The 23,987-nt window shown below is 59.3% G+C and overlaps 1 protein-coding gene across 2 annotated transcripts; it reads left to right on the forward strand.

Annotated features, from left to right (window-relative positions):
- The first annotated feature begins 6,987 nt into the window (after positions 1-6,987).
- On the forward strand, positions 6,988-22,651 carry INSRR (insulin receptor related receptor). Of its 2 annotated transcripts, none has more exons than XM_055323445.1 (22): positions 6,988-7,459; positions 10,441-10,992; positions 12,457-12,760; positions 12,853-12,995; positions 13,215-13,359; positions 14,182-14,396; positions 14,651-14,777; positions 16,150-16,388; positions 16,797-16,964; positions 17,058-17,253; positions 17,362-17,403; positions 17,480-17,700; positions 17,917-18,053; positions 18,139-18,301; positions 18,510-18,615; positions 19,217-19,269; positions 19,428-19,657; positions 20,156-20,266; positions 20,402-20,561; positions 21,068-21,197; positions 21,316-21,450; positions 22,039-22,651. In XM_055323445.1, exons 1-22 carry the CDS (start codon positions 7,375-7,377, stop codon positions 22,385-22,387), a joined length of 4,011 nt encoding a protein of 1,336 aa, XP_055179420.1. In that variant the 5' UTR covers positions 6,988-7,374; the 3' UTR covers positions 22,388-22,651. The 2 variants fall into 2 exon arrangements, with proteins under 2 accessions (XP_055179420.1, XP_055179421.1); XM_055323446.1 differs by having other exon boundaries at positions 21,670-22,171.
- Positions 22,652-23,987: the final 1,336 nt, after the last annotated feature.

Genomic DNA, 23,987 nt, shown 5'->3' on the forward strand with positions numbered 1-23,987 from the left:
GCAGCCTTGAGCCACAGACATCGCTCTGACCCAGGGGAAGGGAGGGAGGAGGAGGTACAGCCCACTGACATCTGGCTTCCCCACCCCTACCCTGGCAACTAGAACCAGCCAAGGAGGCACCTGCTCTGGGTCAGGTTAGGCTCCTGGGGTCCCCCTCTCCTCCCTGGAACAGCAAGGGTTAACCCCCTGAGCCCCCTCCCCAGACCCCAGGGAGGGGGTCTCAGGGAACAGCCTGCTCCCCTCTCCCCCACCCCTGGCCCCAGCTGGCAAAGTGCTGAGGCCCCAGCTGGGGGAAGGGGCTCCATCTGTGCTCCCCTAACAGAGCCCAGGATGGGCCAGAGGAAAGGGGGTGGTGACCAGGATCTCCAAGCACTTCCTCAGCTCACCCACCTGCTTCCTTCTCCCACTCCAGTTCCCCCAACCCCTGGCTGCAGACAAGGAAAGAGGACCAGCTTCAGGCCACACAGCGAGCCAGTTAGGCGCCCTGTGCTACTCGCCCCACACCAGGCTGCCACTCCTGGGGGCTCTCCTTCAGGCACCTGCCCTGGGCCTCTCTGTGCCCAGCTATCCTACAGTTTGGGGGGCTGAGCTGGAGCGGCATGACCACACAGGTATCAGAGAGTGCCCAGTCTCGCACCAGACAGAGCAGGACATGTCTTGCCACGTACATCTGTGTGACCTCAGCCCAGAAATGTCATCTCTGCGATTCTAGAATCCTCTATAAACAGGGCTGACACTCTCTCTCCCCATGTTGATTGTGAAGATGCATGGACATAAGTATTGTGAGTATGCATTTTTAAGTGAAGCCTCAGTGTGTAGTCAGTGACGTAACTAACATCACCTTTCTTGTTGTTGCTAAGTCACTGGACACAGCAGAGACTTCAGAGCACCCCGCACAACTGCATGGATGGCAGGCCCCCACCACCCTTCTGTCTGTCTGCCTGCCGGGGTAAGAAGGAGGAGCTGACCTGGCCTTAGAAGGCCAGGAAAGGGAGCTGCCAGGGACCCCAAGAGTCTCTCCTTTGGAGGTCTCTCCTGTATACCATCTGTGGAGGGGCCGTGTGACTCCCAGGAGCGGGGAGGGTAGCTGGTGGCACATCTGATGCCCCAGCTCCCAGGCTATCCCGGGGGCTAGGGAGGGGGTGGGAGATGGAGTCCCGGCCAGAACCTGGAGCACACTCCTGCCCCTTGCTCCCTATGGTCTGGTGTATGTGTGGACTCCAGGAAGAACAATTGGGGCAGGTGCCCATGAGACGTGTCCCTGTAGCATGAAGCATGGAAGCGAGGCAGCAAAGACCCTATCGCTGATGGGGGTGGGAGCCGAGAGCACTAGTGTCCCTGAAGGAGATGAGGGGAAGCCCCAGGAGAATGGGAGAGGCCATGTCCCTGACCAGGCTGGGGTCTTCAGACCCTACCCCTTCAGTTGGGGGTAGGAACCAAGCCCAGCAGCCACCCATGTCTGGGTGTCCTCCCACTCCCTCTGCCCAGTCCCAGCCACTCACAGGCGACGGAGCCGAGGAGTGAAATGGAAGGCGTCGGGTGCCACAGAGCGGAGCCCACTCTTAACGATGGTGCTGGGGAGGGTGCAGCAGCAGGTCAGCCCACAGGGCCCCCCTTTCTGGACCCCACCTCTCTGCCCATCCAGACCCCGGCCCCCAGTGCTGAGCCCTGGACCCCCTTGATCCCCCACAACCCTGGACCCCCCATTCCCCCACAACCCTGGACCCCTCCTCTCTGCCCACACCAGACCCTGGCCCCCATGCCTGAGCTCTGGACCTCCTACTCCCCTAAACTCCAGACCCTGCGTCTATGCCCACACCAGACCCAAGCCCCCAGCCCTGAGCCCTGGACCCCCTCCATCCCCCACAGCCTCTCCAGCTACCTTGGGCCCCAAAAACCCCTGAGCTTTCTGCTTTCCTGCAGCCCCTCCATTCTCAACCTCCCTGAGTCGCTGATCCCCCAGGCCCTGTGCTGTCCCCACACAGTGACAGTCAGCCCCCTCACAGGTCTCTCAGCATCCCCAGGCCCTTCAGGTGAATGGCATCCAGATGCTGCAGATGCTCTTGGTTGTCGATGTAGCTGCGGGGAAAGAGGGTGGGAGTCAGGGGCCCAGGCCCACATCCGCCCACCTGCCTCACGATACACATGCAGGTGCATGCACACATATTTACCCAGTCACACACACCCTGGTGCATACACATATACACAGTGACACACGTGCATGCAGGCATGCATCCTCACACCGTTACACGGCCACACTCACACGTCTCATGTGTGCACACAGTCATGCACATGCACACACAGGCATAAACACACACGCAGAGATACACCTCTTCTTGCATGTTCACACACGCACTTGTGTGTGCACGGACCAAGGTGTGCACATCAGCATGCTTACACATCACACATGGACATGGTGTACATATATGTCTCATGTGCACACACGGATTCACATTCATAAACACACAGAAGCCCATTCTCAGCTTGGGGTTCTGCTTTTTTACACAGGGCCTCCCCTATACATGCTCAGAGATGGGTGTCACACTAGAACGCTCACTGCCACAGAGAATCAAGACTCACCAGAGCCACTGCCCCCACAGCACAGAGGGGACTCTGTGGTCATGCAAGGATGTGTGTACCCAGACACGGGGTCACTATCTGGGTTGCCCCCCACTGCGGCACATACACACACACACACACACACACACACACACACGCTCACTCACACACAACCTCAGAAAGACAGGCCCCTCCCTACTCTCAGGCAGCCATCCCTACCACCCCCTTCCACCCTACAGCAGTACAGCGAGAGGCTCAGAGGCTGCCCCAGGAGGGACCCAAGAAGGGGAAGAGGGGCACTGGGAGCGGCACCCAGGGAAGGGGTGGGGGGTGAAGGGGCCCAGACAGGCTAGCTTACATGGCAAGATAGTGATGGGAAGGCTCAGGGGAGGGGGGAGGCAGGGCAGAAAAACACAGAGAAAGTGAAACAGAGACTCCGAGAAAGAGATGATGAGCAAGAAGAGACTGGCAGAGAGAGAGACTGGTGAGAGAACAGACAGAGATAAGGACAGAGACACAGAGATAAGGATAGAGCTCAGGAGAAAGCCAGGTAGGGAGCCGGACAGGAGGACAGGAGGATGCACACGTGGGGATGGAGGCTGCTGACGCCCTGGGCCCTGCCCAGCATCTGGATCTGGCACGCCATGGAGTTCCTGGGAACTCGGGTGCCCTGCAATGGCATGTCAGTGTACCCCTACACACGCACACACGCACACATGCACACATCACACTCGCCAGGGGCCCCTGACTCACTGCCTGTTCTCAGAACTCTCTCCTCTCACTCTCCTTAGCTGGAACGAGGAACAGTCCCAGTGACCTCTCCCCCTCCCCCTTCCCAGCCTGGGCCCCAGCAGCAGAGCCAGGTAGGGGGTCCTCCACTGGGAGGCTTAGAGAGCAATCTCCAGTGACTGGGGCCAGAGCCGGTCCCTGCTCACAGGGTTTAGAGCTGTAGGGACCCAGGGAGGGGTGGCGGCTGTGTGCAAGCTGTCAGGCAGCACACTCAAAGCTGCCTCATTCGTTTGGATTCATCATCAATCTGTCTTTTGAGTCCATTATCTCCTCGTTAGCTCTGCGGGTGAGGGAGGAGGAGGGGATGGGCAGGCAGAGGCAGGGGGTCAGGCTGCTGCCCCACCCAGAGGAACCTCTTGGCTCCCCACCCTGCATGCCTCCTGGTCCCCAGCCCAGCCGGTCCACTCCCCCCCCCCGCCCCCTCCCCTGCTGGGGTTGGACCCACTTGGGGAAGGGAATGGGAAAAGAGCTCTGATGAGGAACATTCAGGATTGGGGCCCTGGTATGAAGGCACAGGGGACTGGGGAGGACTGGGCTGGGGGTAGCAGCCCCTCCCATCATGCAGAACCCTAGGCCCAGACCCAGACAAGGCCATCTCCTCTCTTCCTGGTCTCCCTAGGGCCATTAAAGAGAGAGACTGAGGACCTTCCCGTTAATTACCACGAGATACCAGAGTAACTCACTGCCAATTATCTCAGGCTACTCAAGTAACTTCCAGACAGTGATGGTTCCCACCTCGGATGCCTTCCAACCTGTCACCGTCACCGCATGAGGCCAGGGTTCCTTGACCACCCTCTAAGTCCCAGGCGGCAGGAGGGGGATTTTTCTAGCAGTTCCTCCCCTCTTCTCAAAGTCTTGCTGGCCTCATCAGCTACATAGAATACTCGAGTATTTTCCAGGCATCACCATGTGATGCTCAAGTACCTCTAGGCCAATTATTACAGAACACTCCCATAGGTTTCACCAGCTGCTAAGAAGTACTCCAGTATTTTGTAACCAATTACTGCAGGATGTCAGAGTACTACAGAATGCTGGAGTTTTCTCTTAGTTTGGAGCCCTGAAAAGAGGAGAGTCTGTCAACAAGAGCCCTGGCTCTCGGCCTCAAAGAGGGGGACAAGGTGGAAAAGGAGATGGGGTCAAGAAAGCTAGAAGTCTCATTTTCTACATCCAAATCAAGGTATAGTGGGGATGAGAAATGGTGGAAATGCGGAGAGGAGAGCTCAGGCACCAAGCTATGCCTCCTCACCACCTCCCACGTATTGCAATTAAATCCCCAGTTCCAGAGGCAAGAGTTGGTGTTGCCAGGTCATGGCATGGAACGGGGTAGGGACCAGCTTCCCCCTTAAGGGGCTAAGGCGGTAAGGGTGCCAAACAGTGGGGTTCTCCGCAGCTAACCAACCCCCCCTCCAGGAGGCAGAGCTTGGACTCCTGTCTGATCTCCGGAAGGCTGCTTCCAGATGGCTGGGCTGTCTCAGATCTGGTCCACGGACAGCCCCTTGCCCCAGCTGCACCGAGCACTAGGCACGGTCCAGAGGGTCATTGCGGTGGTGGCCGAGAGCCACGGCGGGCGGAGGTGGCCCAGGTGCAGCCTCTGGACCCCGCCAGCCAGACTAGTGTCCGCGCCCTCGGGGCACGGCTCCGCCCGCCCGCGCCCGTCCGCCCACCCGCCCGCGGGACACTCACAGCTCCGTCAGGTTCTCAACGCCTGGCAGGCGGTGGAGGCTCTGCAGGGCCCCGGCCCGGGTGCAGCGCAGCCCCGAGGGGCCGTGGGGGCAGCAGACATCGGGGCAGGGCGCGGCGCCCGCGGACGCCAGCACCAGCCAGGCCAGCAGGCTGCCAGGCCCCGCCGCCCCGTGCCCGCCCCGCTGCCCAAGCCGTCCGCCTCGCAGCATCGCGCCGGCGGGCAGCCGTCCGTGCGCTCCCAGCCGCGGCCGCCGGGCCTCCCCAGACACGTGCGCCCGCCGCGTTAAAGACCGGGCCGCCGGGAAAGGGCGGGGCCCGCGACCCGCCCCGCCCCGCCCTGCCCCCTCCAGCTCCACCTCCGCCACTCCGGTCCTGGCCCCCAGGCCGCCCCTACCCCTTTCTGGGGACCCCGAGCGCCCCCTCCCCCAAAACCCTCTGTCGCAGAAGGCACGCCTTGGAGGTCCTTGCTGGGGTGGGGGACTGCGGCTGAGAAGTTGATCCGTTATTTCTCCCAGCCTATGCTGCCCTTAGGGGGCGAGGAGATGACAGGGCAGGGGCAAGGTTACCGTCGGGGTCGTCCCAGCCAGCCCCGTCCCCCACCATCGTCCACCGCCCTCCCATCCCCCACCCCCGCCCTCAGATCTCCCTCCTCACGGTGCGCGCCCCGGGGGCAGTGTACGGTGTCACTTGGGGTAAATGAGGTGCAACACTCTCTAACCTTAGGAAGAAAGGGCAAGGGATCCCACAAGGACCGAACGCAGGATCTGGGGAAAGAAGGCACAGCCGAGGTAATGTGTCGCCCCAAAACAGCCCGGGAAGGGAGCCTAGGGAGCCGGACGCCCGCTTCCGGGAGAGACCACAGGGTGGCGCTGGAGGCCCGCGCGCAGAGGTGCGAGCTCCAGGGCGGGGGGAGCGGTCTGCAACCCCACCGGGAGGCGTCCCCGGCCCCAGCGACCCGCCCTGACCCCAGCCGGCCAGCGCCGGGCCCGGGCCGGGTGGGGTCCCGCCGGGCTGGGCTGGCATCGATCGCCGCCCTGACAAGAGCATCGATTTCTGCACGGAGAAATTAATAGATCTTCTCTTAGCTCCTCGGACCCGGGAGCCGCCCGCGGGTGGAGCTGGGGACCCGTCGGTCCTCGAGGGCCGCGCACCCGGAAAGCCCCGGGATCCCCAGCGCCTCCCGCCTCGCGGGCCTCGGTGGCTGAAGGAGCCCGCCGGTCTCAAGCGGGGAGGGCCGGTAAGGGCGAGCAAGAGGGTCCGGGAGGAGGGACTCGGGCAGGGAGAGCAGGGGGGCCGCAGGGAGAGCGCGAAGCAAGCCCTCGGAGGGCGAGAGGAGCGGTTGGCCCTTCGCCAGGCTCCCAGCGCAGGCCGTCCTCCAGCTCCGAGACAGGGACAGACAGACCGACGGCAGCGGGCTTGGGAAGGCGACCGGACAGAAGCGGGCGCACAGGATCTCGGTTGTGGCGAGGGACTTGGCTGGGATGGAGCCTCGCGCGAAAGCGGAGTGGCAGCCTCGGGGGCTGCGAGGGGCTCCGGCAGGAGAACGGCTTGCCGCCGGGTTTCCGCAGGCTCGCTCCGCCGGGTCCTGGCTGCCAGAGCCACCCAGCAGGTGTCAAGGCTCCGGGGCTGCAGAACTCCCCCTCCACCCCGCCCCCCCCCTCCGCTGGCAGCGCGGCCCCACGTGAGTGAGTCCGCAGGGGCAATGGGAGAGCTCGGTCCGGCCAACCATCCCCCTGTATTTTGGCCTTATTTCCCCAACAGACCTGTCCCCCCTCAGTTGTCAGGCTAAATATTTTGGCTCGGCGGGAAGGGCAGAGAGAGCCGGAGTTTCCAGCAAGCCAATCCGCTTGGCCCTGGAGCAGGGAGGGCGGGGAGCTGGGCGCGGCTCCCATGCCCCACAGATAGCCGGAGGAGGAGGCCCCCCTGCCCCTCCCGACTCTGGGCCCCCTGCGGCTGCGGGTGTGGGTCGGGGACGCTCTCTCCCCGCCAGTCCTCGCCGCTCTCCAGGGCAGGCTTCTGTGCTGCGCTTGCTCCGGGTTGGTAGGCCTCCTGGACTGCCTTTTGCTGCGCACCCCTGCTGCCTTCCTCCCTCTGGAGGCCTCTCTGCGGCTCCTATGCTGCCCTCAGCATCTCCACATCCAAGCTCATCCCTCTGTCTCTGAGCTCAGACTGAGTCTCTATCTGCACTGCCTGTCACTGTCTTTGCTGTATCTCTGTGTGGGATGCCCCCTTGGTGGGCCCCTACCCTTCCCTCCCTGCTGAAGCCCACATCTCTGTGGCCCTCAAGGCCTGCCAGACCCCTGCTCCTCCCTGGAGCCATCTGCAGAAGTCAGGACCGGGACAATGGCAGTGCCCAGTCTGTGCCCATGGGTCGCATGCCTGCTGGTGATCCTCCTCTCCTTGGGATTTGGCCTGGACACACTAGAGGGTGAGTCCCCCAACACTGTCTCCGGGAGCCCCATCTTCTCCCTCCCACATCCCCCAGCCAGCTGCGAAGCCAAACAATTGAGTGTCTAGACAGAACACATGTGTTTACCTCCTTGTAACATAAAGACTGGGGTTAGCTCTTGGAAGGACTTCCCACCAGCAAGGTCAATCAGCTCCCCAGATAAACATGGTTTCCTCTCAGTTCCCTCTCAGTTCCAATGTGAGAGGGGCCTTGACACAGAGAGATGAACAGATGTCCTCCATTCCTGCTTGTGGAACCGTGATCCCAGTAAGCCTCAATGAGAATGGCACAAGGGGGAGCATCTTGGGAGTCATTTCTAGAGCGACTGAATTCAACGGGCACAGGGATGGATGGGATGGGTAGCTGATAACTGGACATCATGAGGTAACTGAACCCATTATGCAGACAAGGAACTGAGGTCCAAAAGGTTGGGAGGGAAAGCTGGCCTGGGGTCCCTGGCACTGGCCCCAGGGCCTTATTCCCTAGCCCTCATACCTAGGGCCCATCCACTGGGAATGGGGGCTGCTTTTCATTAGTGCTGTGGGCCAGACACTTCCCAAGAGCAGAGTCTGGAAGGGGAGGACCATAAAGACCAAGTGGCCCTTGTAGGTGTTCGGAGAGCCTGGGTGGGGGCAGAAGCTGAGCATGCAGGTTTCAAAAGGAGAAGGATTAAAAGCATGCCTTTCCCCAATGCCACCATTCCCTTCCAGACTGAGGCCACTCAGGGTTCCAGTGCTCTGTGCCCACCTGAGGGGTCCTGGGACCCCTCAGACTCAGGGCTTCCTGGAGCAGGTCTAAGTCTCCCCTTCCTACAGAGACAGAGGGAAGATGCAAATGGGTTGGGGTGGGGGTGGTGGGTCCCCTGAAGAGTGCCAGTCAGGACGGCATTGCATGCAAGGACCAGCTCCTCCTGCTCACCCCTGCTCTCTTCCACTGCTGCGCTAAGGCAGATGCCAGCCAGGAGCACCGTTGTCAGGAGGGAAGCACATCCCTGGGAGGGGGTAGGGGCTGGCATGTGGTTGTTTGCTCAGGGAACCCAGATGTCCCGTTCCCAATGCTATGCACAGGGCCATGTCCTGAGGGGAGGCAAGCAAGGGTTAATCTGTGAAAGTCGTGGATTTGTTTTTCCAAATGACTCCCATCAGGGGAGCCCTAGAGAGGCAGGGGCATGATGGGAAGTGGCATGTGGGCGCCTTGTAGAGCCTGATTGGCCTTTGCCTGGAGGGCTACAAGTGTTTTCTCATCCTGTCTTGCACTTTTTGTGTGTGTGCTTGCTCAGACACACACACACACACACACACACAGTAACAGGGCAGAGCCAAGCACAGGGACCATTCACAATAGGGAGAAGATATGATGTAAGGCCCAGGGACTGGGCCTGGGTCTGTGGGAGATGCCGAGGGCCAGGCAGGAAGCAGGAGCTAGAGAGCCTAGAGGGCTTGAGTGGCCAGCTGAAGAATTCAGAGTTGAGTCTTCTGCCATGGAAGGAAGGTATTGACGGGAGCAAAGTGAGAGTGCATGGTCCAGGTACTTAGCCCACTTAGGGACTGGTCCTAGGGGCCTCAGGAAGAGAAGCCAGACACGCCCTGGTCCCCAGGAGAGATGTGGACTTGGAAACCAAATGTCCATCAATTCAAACCACAGTCCCTAAAAAAAAAAAAAAAAAAAAAAAAAAAAAACCACAGTCCCTGAGTGCCTGGTGGGTCCAGCTCTGAACTGGGAGCACCACGCAGGGACAGAGTGCTGACCAGCAAAGGCCTAGCCCTCCAGAGATCCACTCCCTAGAGGATGACAAAAATGTAGATGGCGGTTGTGGGTGCTAGAGCAAGTGCTACCTAGCCCAAAGGGGAAGTGATTAATTCAGGTCAGAGGATCAGGGAAGGTGGGCTTGACCTGCGGTTTTGGGACAGGAGCTGAGCCTGTGACCAGGCATCTAGCTCCCTCAGGCCGAGGAGGGAAGTGGGGTGTATGAAGCTCTGCTTTTCAGCCACAGAACTCATTCATTCGTTCATGAAGTATGGCCAGAGCACCAATTTTGTGCCAGGCACTATACCAGGCACCAAAGATATAGCAATGAGTTATACAAAGATACCTGCCCTTCTGGAGCTTCCAGTAAACAAAATAAGTCAATTATATATTAGCCAGTGTTAAGATTTAAGCAGAAAAATTAAGTAGGAAGGGGGGTTGGAAGTGTTTAAAAGGAGGGGTCAGAGATGACCTCATTGAGGAGGGGACATCTGCGGAGACTTAAAGGAGGTGAGGGACCTTTAGAGGGAACAGTGTTCTGGCCAGAAGGAACAGAAGGTGCAAAGACCCCAGAGCAGAAGCTTGACTGGCTTGTTTGAGGAACAGCAAAAAAGTCAGTGTGGCTGAAGAAAGGGAGGGGGCATGGGGTCAGAGAAGCTGTAGAGGCCTTGCCAGCTGAGGTAAGGACTTGAGCTTTCAGTCAGTCAGTCAGTGAGATGGGGGCCACCATGGGGTGGAGGAACAAGATCCAAACTGTTTTGAGAAGATCCCCTTGGCTCTACAGTGCAGAGCAGACGGGGCCGGGGGGACAAGGGTGGAAGTGGGGGGACCATCAAGGAAGCCACTGCTGCTTACCCAGGAGAAAGGGATGGTGCCAGCTGCAGAGGTAGTAACAAGTGGTTGGATATGCTGTCATTTAAAGGTTGAGCCCACAGGGTGGGGAGCAGAGGACAGGAGTCGAAGGAGACTCTGGATTCAGAGGAATGAAGTGGTAATGCCCTGAGGAGTGAGGCAGGCTGGGGAGGGAAGGGGAGCTCACGTTTGCCCACGTCCAACCTTCAAGCTGCCACGAGCCTCGAGCCTCGGAGACCCAGGGAGGAGGCCACAATAGAGCTCTGCTCCCAAGCAGGGTCCCCCTCCTCCAAAGCTGCCAGGGCAGGACCGGGTGCTCAGCCCACGGTGTGCTGATGGCTGCCTCTGACCTGTGCCCCCAGTGTGCCCCAGCCTGGACATCCGCTCAGAGGTGGCGGAGCTGCGCCGGCTGGAGAACTGCAGCGTGGTGGAGGGCCATCTGCAGATCCTGCTCATGTTCACGGCCACGGGCGAGGACTTCCGCGGCCTCAGCTTCCCACGCCTCACTCAGGTCACTGACTACCTGCTGCTCTTCCGCGTGTACGGCCTGGAGAGCCTGCGGGACCTCTTCCCCAACCTCGCGGTCGTGCGCGGCGCCCGCCTCTTCCTGGGTTATGCGCTGGTGGTCTACGAGATGCCGCACCTGCGGGACGTGGGGCTGCCAGCGCTGGGGGCCGTGCTGCGCGGGGCCGTGCGGGTGGAGAAGAACCAGGAGCTCTGTCATCTCTCCACCATCGACTGGGGGCTGCTGCAGCCCTCCCCCAGCGCCAACCACATCGTGGGCAACAAGCTGCGTGAGGAGTGTGCCGACGTGTGCCCCGGCGTGCTGGGTGCCACCGGCCAGCCCTGCGCCAGGACCACCTTCAGTGGGCACACCGACTACAGATGCTGGACCTCCAGCCACTGCCAGAGAGGTAGGCACCAACCCAGAACACACGCGGGTGGCACCAGGAGCGGGGGGGTGGGGGGGAGGGCTGGGTGGCCATAGGATGGCATGGGTCCCCACCACCCTGCAGCCCCTAATCCTCACTGGTCCTGTGAGATGGGTCCTCTCTCTGTTCCCATCTTGCACTTGAGGGAATGGAAGATCAGAAAAGTTCAATAACTGAGTTAGCAGAAGGCTGTCAAGGGACTGGGCAAGACAGCATTTGGGAGTCAGGGAAAGGACAGGTGCAGGGTGGGCAGGGCTGGCCCCAGGGCCAAGGCACAGGAACCCAATGGGGCAGCGGTTAAGTACAAAGCCAGACAGCCTGGGCCCCAGTGTCAGCTCTACTACTCTACTGGCTTTGTTCATGTAGCGTATCTGTGTCTGTTCCCTCAACTGTAGAATAATCACAGGATTGTTATGAGCAATGAGCTGTCCTGTAATCACCAGAGCAGTGCCTGGGCCCTGGTAGGGGTTCTAGGTTCCAGGGGACCCCAGGCAGGCTAGCAGTATTGTCATGGGGCGGGGGTGGGGGCGGGGGGACAGGAGCTGGGTGGGAAAGGAGAGGAGGAGTGACCCAGGAAGGACAGAACAGGTGGGATCTTCTTTAGGAAGCCAGGCCAATGGAGAGAAAACAGAAGGAAGGAAGCAGAGCAAAGGAGGGAAGCGATGTAAGGAAGGAATAGCAGGAGGAGGAAGCAGAAGTTACGGAGAGAAAAGGAAGATCTTCCAGAGGCTAGGAGCAGATCTGGGGTCCCCAACCCAGGGTTCCTTTGCCCCAAAGCCTGGGCAGCAGGGCAGAGGGTAACCAGATCCCTGCTGTATCTTCTAGGCCCCATCTCCCCATGCCTACCTGTTGGCTGTAAACACAGTGGCTGCACGTCCTCTCTCATGTACAGTGTCAACACGCCCTGGCTGACCTCTACCATATGCCCTACTCCCACAGATGTTGGGCTGCCACCGGCCCCAAACCCACCCACTGCTGCTTGGGGCCACCTCCTGCCCAGGGCACAGAGCTGAAGAGGGTAGAGGCATGGGCAGGGCATGGGTGAAATGACCAGTGGCGCCCCCTCACTGCACACACTCCCAGGCCCACTGGCCGCAGGCCTCACTGCCCAGGAGAAGCTGGCAGGTTCCCCCTGGCACCATGCCCAGGGAGGATCTGTGCACCAGGCCTAGATGAGACAGTAGGCTGGGTAGAGGCAGCCCTGCTGGACAAGGTCACTGCTCCGTCCTGAGCTCTGACAACCCTAACCAGGTGCTGTGGGAGAGGGGAAGCCACAGAGAGGAGCCATGGTCCTTGTCCTCAAGAGCTTCATCTGAGGAAAAGGGGGCCAGTAACCATTGTCATTTGAGTTGGAGGAATTTGGATGCTGACTAATAATGCTATCCAAGGGGGAGGGGGTGGCGCCAGAACCAGTGGGGGAGGCCTAACCAAGCACTCTGTCCACAGTGTGTCCCTGCCCCCATGGGCTGGCCTGCACAGCTGGGGGTGAGTGCTGCCACATTGAATGCCTGGGGGGCTGCAGCCGGCCGGAAGACCCCCGTGCCTGCGTCGCCTGTCGCCATCTCTACTTCCAGGGTGCCTGCCACCGGGCCTGCCCTCCAGGCACCTACCAGCACGAGTCCTGGCGCTGTGTCACGGCAGAGCGCTGTGCCAGCCTGCGCTCTGTGCCCGGCCGCACCTCCATCTTTGGCATCCACGAGGGCAGCTGCCTGGCCCAGTGCCCTCCGGGCTTCACCCGCAACGGCAGCAGGTGAGTGTCAGGGGATGGGGGCATTCTTGGATCAGTGAGGAGGTCCACACTGGTCCAGGGCTCATTCCACATCCTCCACTTGCCCCTGCTAGCATGTTCTGCCACAAGTGTGAGGGGCTGTGCCCCAAAGAGTGCAAGGTGGGTACCAAGACCATCGACTCCACGCAGGCGGCACAGGACCTGGCGGGCTGCACCCACGTGGAGGGGAGCCTCATCATCAACCTCCGCCAGGGCTGTCAGTACCTTCCTCGGGCCCACACCTCTCCTCCTGGTCATGCCCCCTACAGTGACCCAGCTAAAGCACTGCTTTCCATCACCCGGGTCCCAGTCCCGAGGGTCCCCTTCCTGGCACCCCTAGTCAGCACCTTCCCCCTACCCCCTCACCCCTGGTGGCCATACATACAGTTCCATCACTTTCCCCACCCTGCTCCAGCCCTGTCTTCCCCATTTCCAGACAACCTAGAGCTGGAGCTGCAACAGAGCCTGGGGCTGATAGAGACCATCACTGGCTTCCTCAAGATCAAGCACTCCTTTGCCCTCGTGTCCCTGGGCTTTTTCAAGAACCTCAAACTCATCCGAGGGGACGCCATGGTGGATGGGTAAGGGGCAGAAACAGCCTCTGACCAGCTCCCTCTATCGCATTTCCTTCCTAACACTCCCACAACAGGGGGAAAGAGCATGGGCTCTGGAATCAGCTCTGCTGTGTGCTATTTGTGTGACACTGGGTAGGTTAACTTCTCTTGTCCTCAATTTTCTCATCTGTAAAATGGGATTCACATAACAGTACTTATTTCTTAAGACTGTCGTGAATATTACTTACATTGTTATGTGTAAAGCACTTAAAACAGTGCCAGAACACAGTGTATACTATACAAGTTATGGTGACATCAAACTGCGCATAGGTTGGCTATGTTCTGTGATACTCTCAGCTGCAGAGCAAGATGGCCTGGGTCTGAAAACTATCCCTGCCACCTACCAGTCAAGACCTATCTGTACCAGCTAGGATTTTCAAAATACAGAGTTATTTATTTATTTGTTTATTTGAGTGTGGGGGAGGGAGCAGAGGGAGAGAATCTTTAGCAGGCTTCACACCTGGAGCCTGAGGTGGGGCTTGATCTCAGGACCCGGATATCATGACCTGAGCCAAAATCAAGAGGGTGCTCAATGGACTGAGACACCCAGGTGCCCCCAGAGAATTTTCTTAATGACCAACCAGCCAAGTGGTTTCTCATGTCTCCCCCAAACTAACATGGACCCCTAGGGGTGCCCACACTCCAGCTGGAGAAGCATAGTCCCAGGCTGAGTGCCCTCCTCCTCTGTGCTCCCAGCACAGCCCCTCTAGGAGGGACCCATGGGGCACCACTGTTCCCCACCCTTCGCCCCCACCTCCCTGCAGCACACGGTGCCTCAACCTCCCCCAGGAACTACACCCTGTATGTGCTGGACAACCAGAACCTACAGCAGCTGGGGGCCTGGGTGGCTGCGGGGCTCACCATTCCCGTGGGCAAGATATACTTCGCTTTCAACCCTCGCCTCTGCTTGGAGCACATCTACCGCCTGGAAGAGGTGACCGGCACGCGGGGACGGCAAAACAAGGCTGAGATCAACCCCCGCACCAACGGAGACCGCGCCGCCTGTAAGGCCCAATGCCCCAACCCCGGAGACAGGACGCCCAGAATCCCCAGGCGCGCACACTGAAAGACCTCCGACACGCACCCCGACACGCACCCGGGCGGGAGGGGACATTTGACGGGGACAACGTGATAGGTTCTCTAACGAGGCCGCGTGGGGAGTGGCACCCGCGGGGTCAGAGTGGAGACGCGGGAGTAGGCGACTCAGGTGGAGACGAAGGCGGCTGACAGTAGGTGTTGGCCCCCCCGCCCCGCCCAGGCCAAACTCGCACCCTGCGCTTCGTGTCCAACGTGACGCAAGCTGACAGCATCTTGCTGCGCTGGGAGCGCTACGAGCCGCTGGAGGCTCGGGACCTGCTCAGCTTCATCGTGTACTACAAGGAGTCGTGAGTGCCGGGCCGGGGCCGGAGTGGGCAGGGCGGGACCAGAACCACGTGGGGCGGGGGCGGGGCCAGGGCCAGAGCCCCCTTGGAGCTGGGCCAGAATATGCTGGGGCGGGGTCAGAACCAGCCAGGCCAAACTGTTCCCAAAAGCGGTCGGGTGAGAGCAGGGTGCAGCGAGGCTGTAGAGAAGCAAGAAGCGGGGACCCCGAAGTCTCACTCCCTTGTAGGGCCCATGTCTGGCTCTCCCTCACTTTATTCACCTCTCCGTGCCTCAGTTTCACCTCACCAGTGAAATGGAAGGTCAGAACTTCTGAGAGATCAAGAGAGGCACCCTCCTGGGAAGGCTTGGATAATTAAACTTCAATTCACTATGCTAATGTTCCGTACTGACCACACGCTCCTGCCCCAGCAGCGGTTTGGGGAGTACCCACTAATTTGGCCAGCTTTATCCGTAGCTCTGCCAGCATTTCATTAAAGTCTGAGGAGGGGAGTCAGCAGCAACAGCCAAGGACAAAGGGCTGCTCTTTTCTTTGGAGAAAGCGTACTGACCATAGCAGGAGGGATAGTGGTTAGACCACAGGAAAGATTTCTCCAAAAGCATGGCTAGGAATCAAAACTAAAATTCTCAGAGGAGAGGTGGGCTTGGGAGGGCAAGCTGGGAGTGCAGCAGTAAGGAGTACTCCCGTCCGTGATAGACAGAAGATGGGAGCCACCTGGCTTGGAAGCATTCCTGTGAACTAAAACTGAGAGGTATTAGTTTCCCACTAGCACAGGGGCCTGGCATGGGAGGAAAGGGAGAAGTCAATGGTGGGAGGCCGGCTCAATGGCCAAGGCTCTCCTGAGCTTCAGTGGTAGGTGCAGGTCTCCAGCATGGGAAGCTAGAGGGTTTGCTAACTACAAATTCTTGGGTCCCACCCTCATAGATTCTGATTCAGTTAGTCCTGGAGAGCCTGTGAATCTGCATTTCTAACAAGTTCACAGGTAATCCTGAATCTTCTGGTCGATGGACCACACTTTGAGGAGCACTAACATGGGCTGGCAGTGTGCATCCCCTGCCTGGCTTGTGCAACTCACAATCCACACAACTATATCCACCTGCCTCTGGGCTCAAAAGATAGAGAATCTTAGGGGTCCTTCAGGAAGTTCCCCTAGCATCACTGCCTTGCAGCCTGGCTGTAGCTATGCTCACTCAGATATCCTGTGGGTCCTGTCTCAATCCAGCTCTAAGCATACTCAGTGAGTGAGTGCTCCCCAAAAGCAGGATGCCTTCATGCATACTGGAAGAAGAATGATAATGACAGTCTCAGAGAGGAGGGGTTGCTAGAAACTGGGGTGGGGCTGAGCCACCCCTCAGCTCCAGGGATGCGGTTTTCAGCCCATTCCAGAATGCCACAGAGCACACAGGTCCAGATGCCTGTGGAACCCAGAGCTGGAACCTGCTGGATGTGGAGCTGCCCTTAAGCCGCACCCAAGAACCCGGGGTGACTCTAGCACCCCTCAAGCCCTGGACACAATATGCAGTGTTTGTACGGGCCATCACACTGACCACTGCTGAGGACAGCCCCCACCAAGGAGCCCAGAGCCCCATCGTCTACCTCCGAACCCTGCCTGCGGGTAGGCTGAAGACTCTGAAGGGGGTGGGAGCTAGATGCCCAAGTCCTTTTTTTTTTTTTTTTTTTTTTTTTGCCCAAGTCCTAATGAGAATGAGGGAACCCAGCACCCGAAATAGAGAAGCTGGGTTGCTGAACACCTTGCCCCTAGAGATTGGGAAGCCAGATGCTTGAGTCCTAGAAAGAACAAGGGGCATTCACCTAGGTCCTAGGGAAGCTGTGGCTGGGTTGTGCAGGAGGACTTGAGCCAATTCAAGGGCCTTGGAGGAACATGGGAGGGCCAGGATTCTGAGTTCCAGGAAGGGGAGGTTGAGGGTCAGGGATGCTTGGACCTCAAAGAGGAGCCCATTACTGGACAGGACTTGAAAGGGGCATCCACCTCCCCTCAGCCACACCCTACTTACTTCCCCAGCGCCCACTGTGCCCCAGGACGTCATCTCCACGTCCAATTCCTCGTCCCACCTGCTGGTGCGCTGGAAGCCACCGATTCAGCGCAACGGGAACATCACCTACTACCTGGTGCTGTGGCAGCGTCTGGCGGAGGACGGCGACCTCTATCTCAACGACTACTGCCACCGCGGTGCGCGGGGAGCAGCCCGGGCCTGAGGGTCGGGGGCGCTGGCCCGGCGCGCTGTACCAGCGTCTGACCGGGTCTCTCCCCGCGCCGCGCCAGGCCTGCGGCTGCCCACCAGCAACAACGACCCGCGCTTCGACCGCGAGGACGGTGAACTCGAAGCCGAGATGGAGCCGGGCTGCTGCCCTTGCCAGCACCCACCGCCTGGGCAGGTCCTGCCGCCGCTGGAGGCGCAAGAGGCCTCGTTCCAGAAGAAGTTCGAAAACTTCCTGCACAACGCCATCACCATCCCCAAGTGCAGCGGGATCCGGGGGCAGGGCGGGCTCGGGGGGAGGGGAGGGGCGGGTCTCGCTGGGCAGGGGGATGGGGCGGGGCCTGAACCGGCCCTCCTCGGTCTCCCCAGGTCCCCCTGGAAGGTGACGTCCGTCAATAAGAGCCCTCAAAGGTGAGCCGGGCGGGACTGAGGGCGGGGGGGAGGCGGGCCCGGGCGCGACCGTGCGTCTGACTCGCGCACTCCCCAGACACGCGGGGAGGCACCGCCGGGCCGCCGGGGCGCTCCGGCTTGGGGGCAACAGCTCGGATTTCGAGATCCAGGAGGACAAAGTGCCCCGGGAGCGAGCAGTGTTGAGTGGTCTGCGCCACTTTACGGAATATCGTATCGACATCCATGCCTGCAACCACGCGGCTCACTCCGTGGGCTGCAGCGCAGCCACTTTCGTCTTCGCGCGCACCATGCCGCACAGTAGGTGTCCCCGCTCGTGCCACCGGCTCAAGAACTCTACCCACTTAATGCTCCAACTAGCGAGTGGGACCTCTGGATCAGTCCACAGCCTGGCTCTCCTCCCAGTTCCCATAAGTCCTGAGCTTCCTGGACACCCCCTTCCCCCGTTTAGCCCCCTTGCGTTTGATCCTGACTCTGAAACAGTGGGGTTGGGCTGGCTGATGCCCTCTCCCACAGGAGAAGCTGATGGCATCCCAGGGAAGGTGGCCTGGGAGGCAGCCAGCAAAAGCAGTGTCCTCCTGCGCTGGCTGGAGCCACCTGACCCCAACGGACTCATCCTCAAGTATGAAATCAAGTACCGCCGCTTGGGAGAGGTAGGTACCCCAGGAAGACCCCCAAACCTGGACCCAAGTAGTGCCTCCATCCTCTTCCCAGCCAGCTCTTCTGTATTGCCACCAGGAGGCCACAGTGCTATGTGTGTCCCGCCTACGATATGCCAAATTTGGGGGTGTCCAGCTGGCCCTGCTGCCCCCTGGAAACTACTCCGCCAGAGTTCGGGCAACCTCGCTGGCTGGCAACGGCTCCTGGACAGAAAGTATCGCTTTCTACGTCCCCGGGCCAGGTAGACATGGCCTCTGTCCCAGACTTGCGCTCCCATAGTCCCAGCTGGGTCCCCAGCCACATTGCCTGTGGTGGAAACCACAGGAACCGGGTGGCCACTCCACCCCCATTCCTCCCCTGTTCTCACTTCCCCGGTGAAAACAGAATTGTCTTCTACCCTCTGACTTCTCCATCTTTGACTCTACCATCTGCTGCCCTCTGACCACCAGAGGAGGAAGACTCCGGGGGGCTGCACGTCCTTCTCACTGTCACCCCCGTGGGGCTCATGCTGTTCATCATTCTTGCCGCCCTCGGTTTCTTCTACGGCAGGAAGAGGTGACGATGCCCAGGTTCCCACCCCATTCTCCCCCAGCCCTCTCACAAGGTCAGTGCCACCTGCGGGTGGTATATGAGACAGCACAGAGGAGGTTCCTTAGAAGCAATAACTCATCCCCTGGGGCAGCATGGAGGAGACAACACCTCTCAGTCTAGGTGACCGACTCCACCCATTTGCCGGGACTTTCCCCTACCTTACCAGTAGAGGTCCCACCTCCTGAGACTCCCCAGTCTAGGCACACTGGGACTACTAGTCCTCATGTTCTCAGTCAATAAAGTGGGAGAAGAGACAGGAGACTCACTGTGTGCCCTGGGATAGTTGGTGCCAGATGCCCCTGCGGCTGAACACAAGAGGGAAAAGGAGGCAGGCTTCTAAGGACTACCTGAGGAGGCAGGAGCTGCCCTCTTCCTGTGCTCCCTATTGCCAGCCTGTCCAATCCCAGATCCCAGGACAAGGACCAAGACCAGCTTGGAAAGTCACCCTGATCAGGGATGGGAGGGAGTATGGTCAGTAACTTCCCTCCCCCTTGCAGTACCCTCTTTCTTGTCCTCTGACATTGCTCCTTCCTTCCTGAGGACAATTCCTCACCTACCCTTGCAGAAACAGCACCCTCTATGCCTCTGTGAATCCGGAGTACTTCAGCGCCTCTGATAGTAGGTCTGGGAGTGGGTGGACAGGTGTGTGGACAGAAGGGGAGGAGATATTCTTAGAGAAGACAGCCTTGGGACCCAAGCCCTTCTGAAGAGGAGAGAGGTGGGTGGAGGCGTGGCAGAGAGCAGTGTTCTCTCCTGGTGACCCCACCTCCTCTTAGTGTACATCCCTGATGAGTGGGAGGTGCCTCGGGAGCAGATCTCCATAATCCGAGAGCTGGGCCAGGGCTCCTTTGGGATGGTATATGAAGGCCTGGCACAAGGACTAGAGGCTGGAGAGGAGTCCACACCCGTGGCCCTGAAGACAGTGAATGAGCTGGCCAGCCCACGAGAACGCATTGAGTTCCTCAAGGAAGCCTCTGTCATGAAGGCATTCAAGTGTCACCATGTGGTAAGGGATGCTAGGGGACATTGCTAAGGTAGGCTCATAACTAGGATGAAAGTCATATGATAAGAAGGAAAGGGCCAAGGATGAGATCAGGGTACCATCAAAGTCAGGGTTAGGAATATGGTTAAGATCCTAATTGAGGTAAAAGTCATGGTTAGGATTAGAGTCAAAACCAGGTCATGCTGGGGCCATGGTAGAATTATGGCTAGGACTGAGATCAGTCATGGGTGGGGGTCAATATTGAGTGTTCAGATCATTATTAGGATCATGATAAGGCTCAAGGTCAGAATGGGAATCGTGAGGATTGGAATGATAGTTATGATCAAGGTCATGGGTTAGAGTTAGGGTCATTGTTAGATCAGGATTAGGGTTATGGCCATGGTTGGGTTTAGGGTCCAGGTTGGTGTCTGGCTCAGGTTGTGGTCACAACAGGTCAAGATTTTGGCCAGCTGGTCAAGGGGACCTGGGTAGACCTGCAACCAGACTCTTTGTCCATCCCAGGTACGTCTCCTGGGTGTTGTGTCTCAAGGCCAGCCAACTCTGGTCATCATGGAGTTAATGACTCGTGGGGACCTCAAGAGCCATCTTCGATCTCTGCGGCCTGAGGCAGAGGTAGAGACCAGGAGTACCCTGAGCAAAGGGGCTGGGGGAGTTGGAGAAGACTTGGGCACAGTTGGAGGTGGGGATCCCTGGGCAGGAGTCCAAGCTCCAGGTACCCTCGTCACCAGCCCCCTCTCTTGGCTCTAGAACAACCCTGGGCTCCCACGGCCAGCACTGGGAGATATGATCCAGATGGCTGGTGAGATTGCAGATGGCATGGCTTACCTCGCTGCCAACAAGTTTGTGCATCGAGACCTGGCAGCCAGAAACTGCATGGTGTCCCAGGACTTCACCGTCAAGATTGGGGGTACAGGGGGATCCCTGGGTGGCTCAGCTGTTTGGCGCCTGCCTTTGGCTCAGGGCGCGATCCTGGAGACCTGGGATCGAATCCCACGTCGGGCTCCCGGTGCATGGAGCCTGCTTCTCTCTCTGCCTCTCTCTCTCTCTCTCTCTCTCTCTCTCTGTCTATCATAAATAAATAATTTTTTTTAAAAAAGGATTAAAAAAAAAGATTGGGGGTACAAGGGTGCCAGGTGGGTGGGGGGCAGCCTGGGGAGTAGAGCAACTCTTCTTAAGCTAAGCTAGGAGGCCCAGGCCTGGCCCACAGCTCTGTCCCTGACAGCCCCCACCCTGGATCTCAGGATTCTTCCAAGGCCAGAGGGGTTGTAATGGGGTGATCTCTGAGGTTCTTCGAGCCCTTACCTCTGGGATTCTTGGAGGCCAGGAAGGAGGAGAGGGCTGGGAGAAGTATCCCGGGGGCAGGGGCTGGTGTGTGGTCCTGCCGCCCCATACCTGCCCACCTTCACTTTCCAGACTTCGGGATGACTCGAGACGTGTACGAGACAGACTATTACCGCAAGGGCGGGAAGGGGCTGCTGCCCGTGCGCTGGATGGCCCCCGAGTCCCTCAAAGATGGAATCTTCACCACACATTCGGATGTTTGGTGGGGCCTGGCTGGAGCGGAGGGCTCAGGGGATGTGGAGGCGGGGTCCGGGGAGAGGCCTGGGTGCACTGAGCAGCATGCAAGGTGCTGGGCTTAGGCCCTTCTGCGTGTCCTCCAGGTCCTTCGGGGTGGTGCTCTGGGAGATCGTGACCCTAGCTGAACAGCCCTACCAGGGTTTATCCAACGAGCAGGTGCTCAAGTTTGTCATGGATGGTGGGGTCCTGGAGGAGCTGGAGAGCTGTCCCCTTCAGCTGTAAGTCACTCTTGCCCCACCCCTTCCTCATCGCTGCTCTGTCTACCCTGCCCTGCCACCATGATTCCGGCCTGCCTCCTCTATCCACTGGTCCCCAGCTCTGAGGCTTCCTCCTCTAAATCCCCACTACAACTGTTTACCCCTTGTGGCCCTCCCAACGGAGTCCCCCATGGTCCCCTTTGTGCCAGCTGGCCTCTCATGCTGCCCCCACCCCACCAGGCAAGAACTGATGAGCCGCTGCTGGCAGCAGAACCCACGCCTGCGGCCCACCTTCACCCACATCCTGGACAGCATTCGGGGGGAACTGCGGCCCTCTTTCCGCCTCTTTTCCTTCTATTACAGCCCAGAGTGCCAGGGGAGCCAGGGGGCCCTGCTGCCTAATGCCAAACCCAACTCCCTACCAACCCCAGAAGGGGCTCCCTCAGACTGCATGCCCCAAAATGGGGGTCCAGGGCACTGAGGGGACCCTTTCCCAGGATGACTGGCCTCCCCGGGGGGTGAACCAGATTGGGCCAGAGAGCAGGAGAGGAAAGATGGGGTGTGTGTGGGGGGGCGGTCAGAGCAGACTCACTGTAAGGATTTTCTCAGGAGTCTGAATTCTCTTCGAGAGAGTGAGCGAGGTCACAGCAGGAGGAGTGTACGAGAGGTCCAGGCCCTGAGTAGGAGCCCCTACTCAGACTGGAAAGAGGGGCTCACCTATCCAGAAGGCAGGGTCCAGAGAACCGCATCCTCAGCTTTGGGTCTCCTGTGGACGTCTGGGGCCATCAACACACTTGAAACCAGAAGAGCAACCTGCATCAGGCCTAGAAGCCTCCCTGTCCATGTTTGGGATGCTGGGGATGAGGTGTCCACACCACTGCCCTCGTCTTGGTGTCTCCCCTCCTCCCCCCTGCCTCATGCATCAGTTGGTGTGGGGAGAATCCAGTGGCCTGGGTGAGCACCGTCCCAAACTGGCCCCGAGGCCTGCCTCACTACTTCCTCTCCTTTGCCATACCCAGGGACCCCCCATGTTTGGTGCTCCTCCTCCCTTGTCCCCAGGGGCATCCCCTGGTGCAGATTCACCCCTTCTCCCAGGCCCTTCCTCTGGACCTCCCTCCTACCCTTGGATGATTGAGGCTTTAAGAGCCTTGTTTCCTCCCTGCCCTCTGCCCTGCCCCCCACCCCTGCCTCTCGCGGGAGGGCTGGAGAAGACACAATAAATGCTGAGGTCTGTTTGTGCCCTGGTCCAGGGCAGCCCATTATCTCTCCATCTATATGGTGTTAACACTGGCTGAACTTCCTCCCTCCCTCTTTGGGGACTTGACACGGTGACCCTGAGACAGGGACAAGGATAAATACACTGCTGTCAAGCCCCACCTCTGTGAGGACCCAAACAGCCAGGGTCGCCATGGCAGGGAAGCAGGACCGCCCCCCTTTTATCTGCAGCTGGGCTAGGGTGGTCAGAGGTGGTGGGGCCCAGCAGGGAAGCTTTGCATCTGGCCCCCAGCCTCACCCCAAACCGTTCCCCACGCCTCATCTTTGGGTACCCCGTTTCATTTCCTGGGGTCTGATAGGACAGATGAGGTGGGCAGAACAGGGGTGGGGAGGAACCCAATGACCACTTGGCGCTGGATGCCCCTGGCCAAGGCAGGAACACACATCAGAGCAGAGTCTGTGCGTCTGGCTCCCTTCGATTACCAGGAACAGAGATGCCCCAGAGGCATGCAGCAGAGCCCTGGGGAGTTCATTTCCAGGCTCTTATGCCCTCGCCATCAGGGCATTTCAGGAGAACTGTAGATAAAGGACATAAAATCCTGGTGAGGAGGATGGCAGCAGAAGGGGCTGGGCAGGGCTAGGCATTCTGTACCAGTGTCTCTTGTGTCCAGCCTTGGGGCCAAGCTCTCATGCTCCACACACTCCGCACTCCCCGCGCTCCACACACCAGAGGCTGGGGAGATTTGCACTTCTGAACGTGCTTGCTCACTCTTGCCCTGCAAACCACGGTCCTGAAGGCGGGGCCTGAGCAGAGTGGGCGCGAGCCTGTGTGAGACCATCTCTGTGACAGTGATTTCATCCCATGTACTACTGCCCTGGCAGGGTCAGGGTGGGCAGCAAGGGCCCCGGGCCCACCGACCACAGTCCTGCCCCTGCCTGCCATCAGTGGCTGAAGCAACAGTGACCCCTAATGGTTGCTGATGGAACCACAGCTTAGGGAAAAGGAATGGGGGAGGTTCTCTCCCTGACTGGCTAGTCCCTGAGGCCTCCAGCAGAGGAGAAGGGGGGATGCTCCACAGAGGAGCCCCAGGGGGAAGCCCACACCCAGCACAGCGCACGCAGGCACATCTGCACTCGCGTGGTGGGGTCAAGCCCTCTCCCGCCACCCACACCCCTACCTGCACAGTACTAGATATTGTGCCCCCAGAGGTCCTGGTCATCTAGATGTGAGATGCTGAAGGAAGGGATCAAAAGTTGAAGAAAAGAGGGCTTCAAAACGCTGTCTCTGCTCAATCTCTAAAGATGAGCAGGGGGAGCATCTTGTTGAGTCCCTGGGAGCACGG

This window comes from Nyctereutes procyonoides, unplaced genomic scaffold (genome assembly GCF_905146905.1).
Source record: "Nyctereutes procyonoides isolate TBG_1078 unplaced genomic scaffold, NYPRO_anot_genome, whole genome shotgun sequence".
Lineage (NCBI taxonomy): Eukaryota > Metazoa > Chordata > Mammalia > Carnivora > Canidae > Nyctereutes > Nyctereutes procyonoides.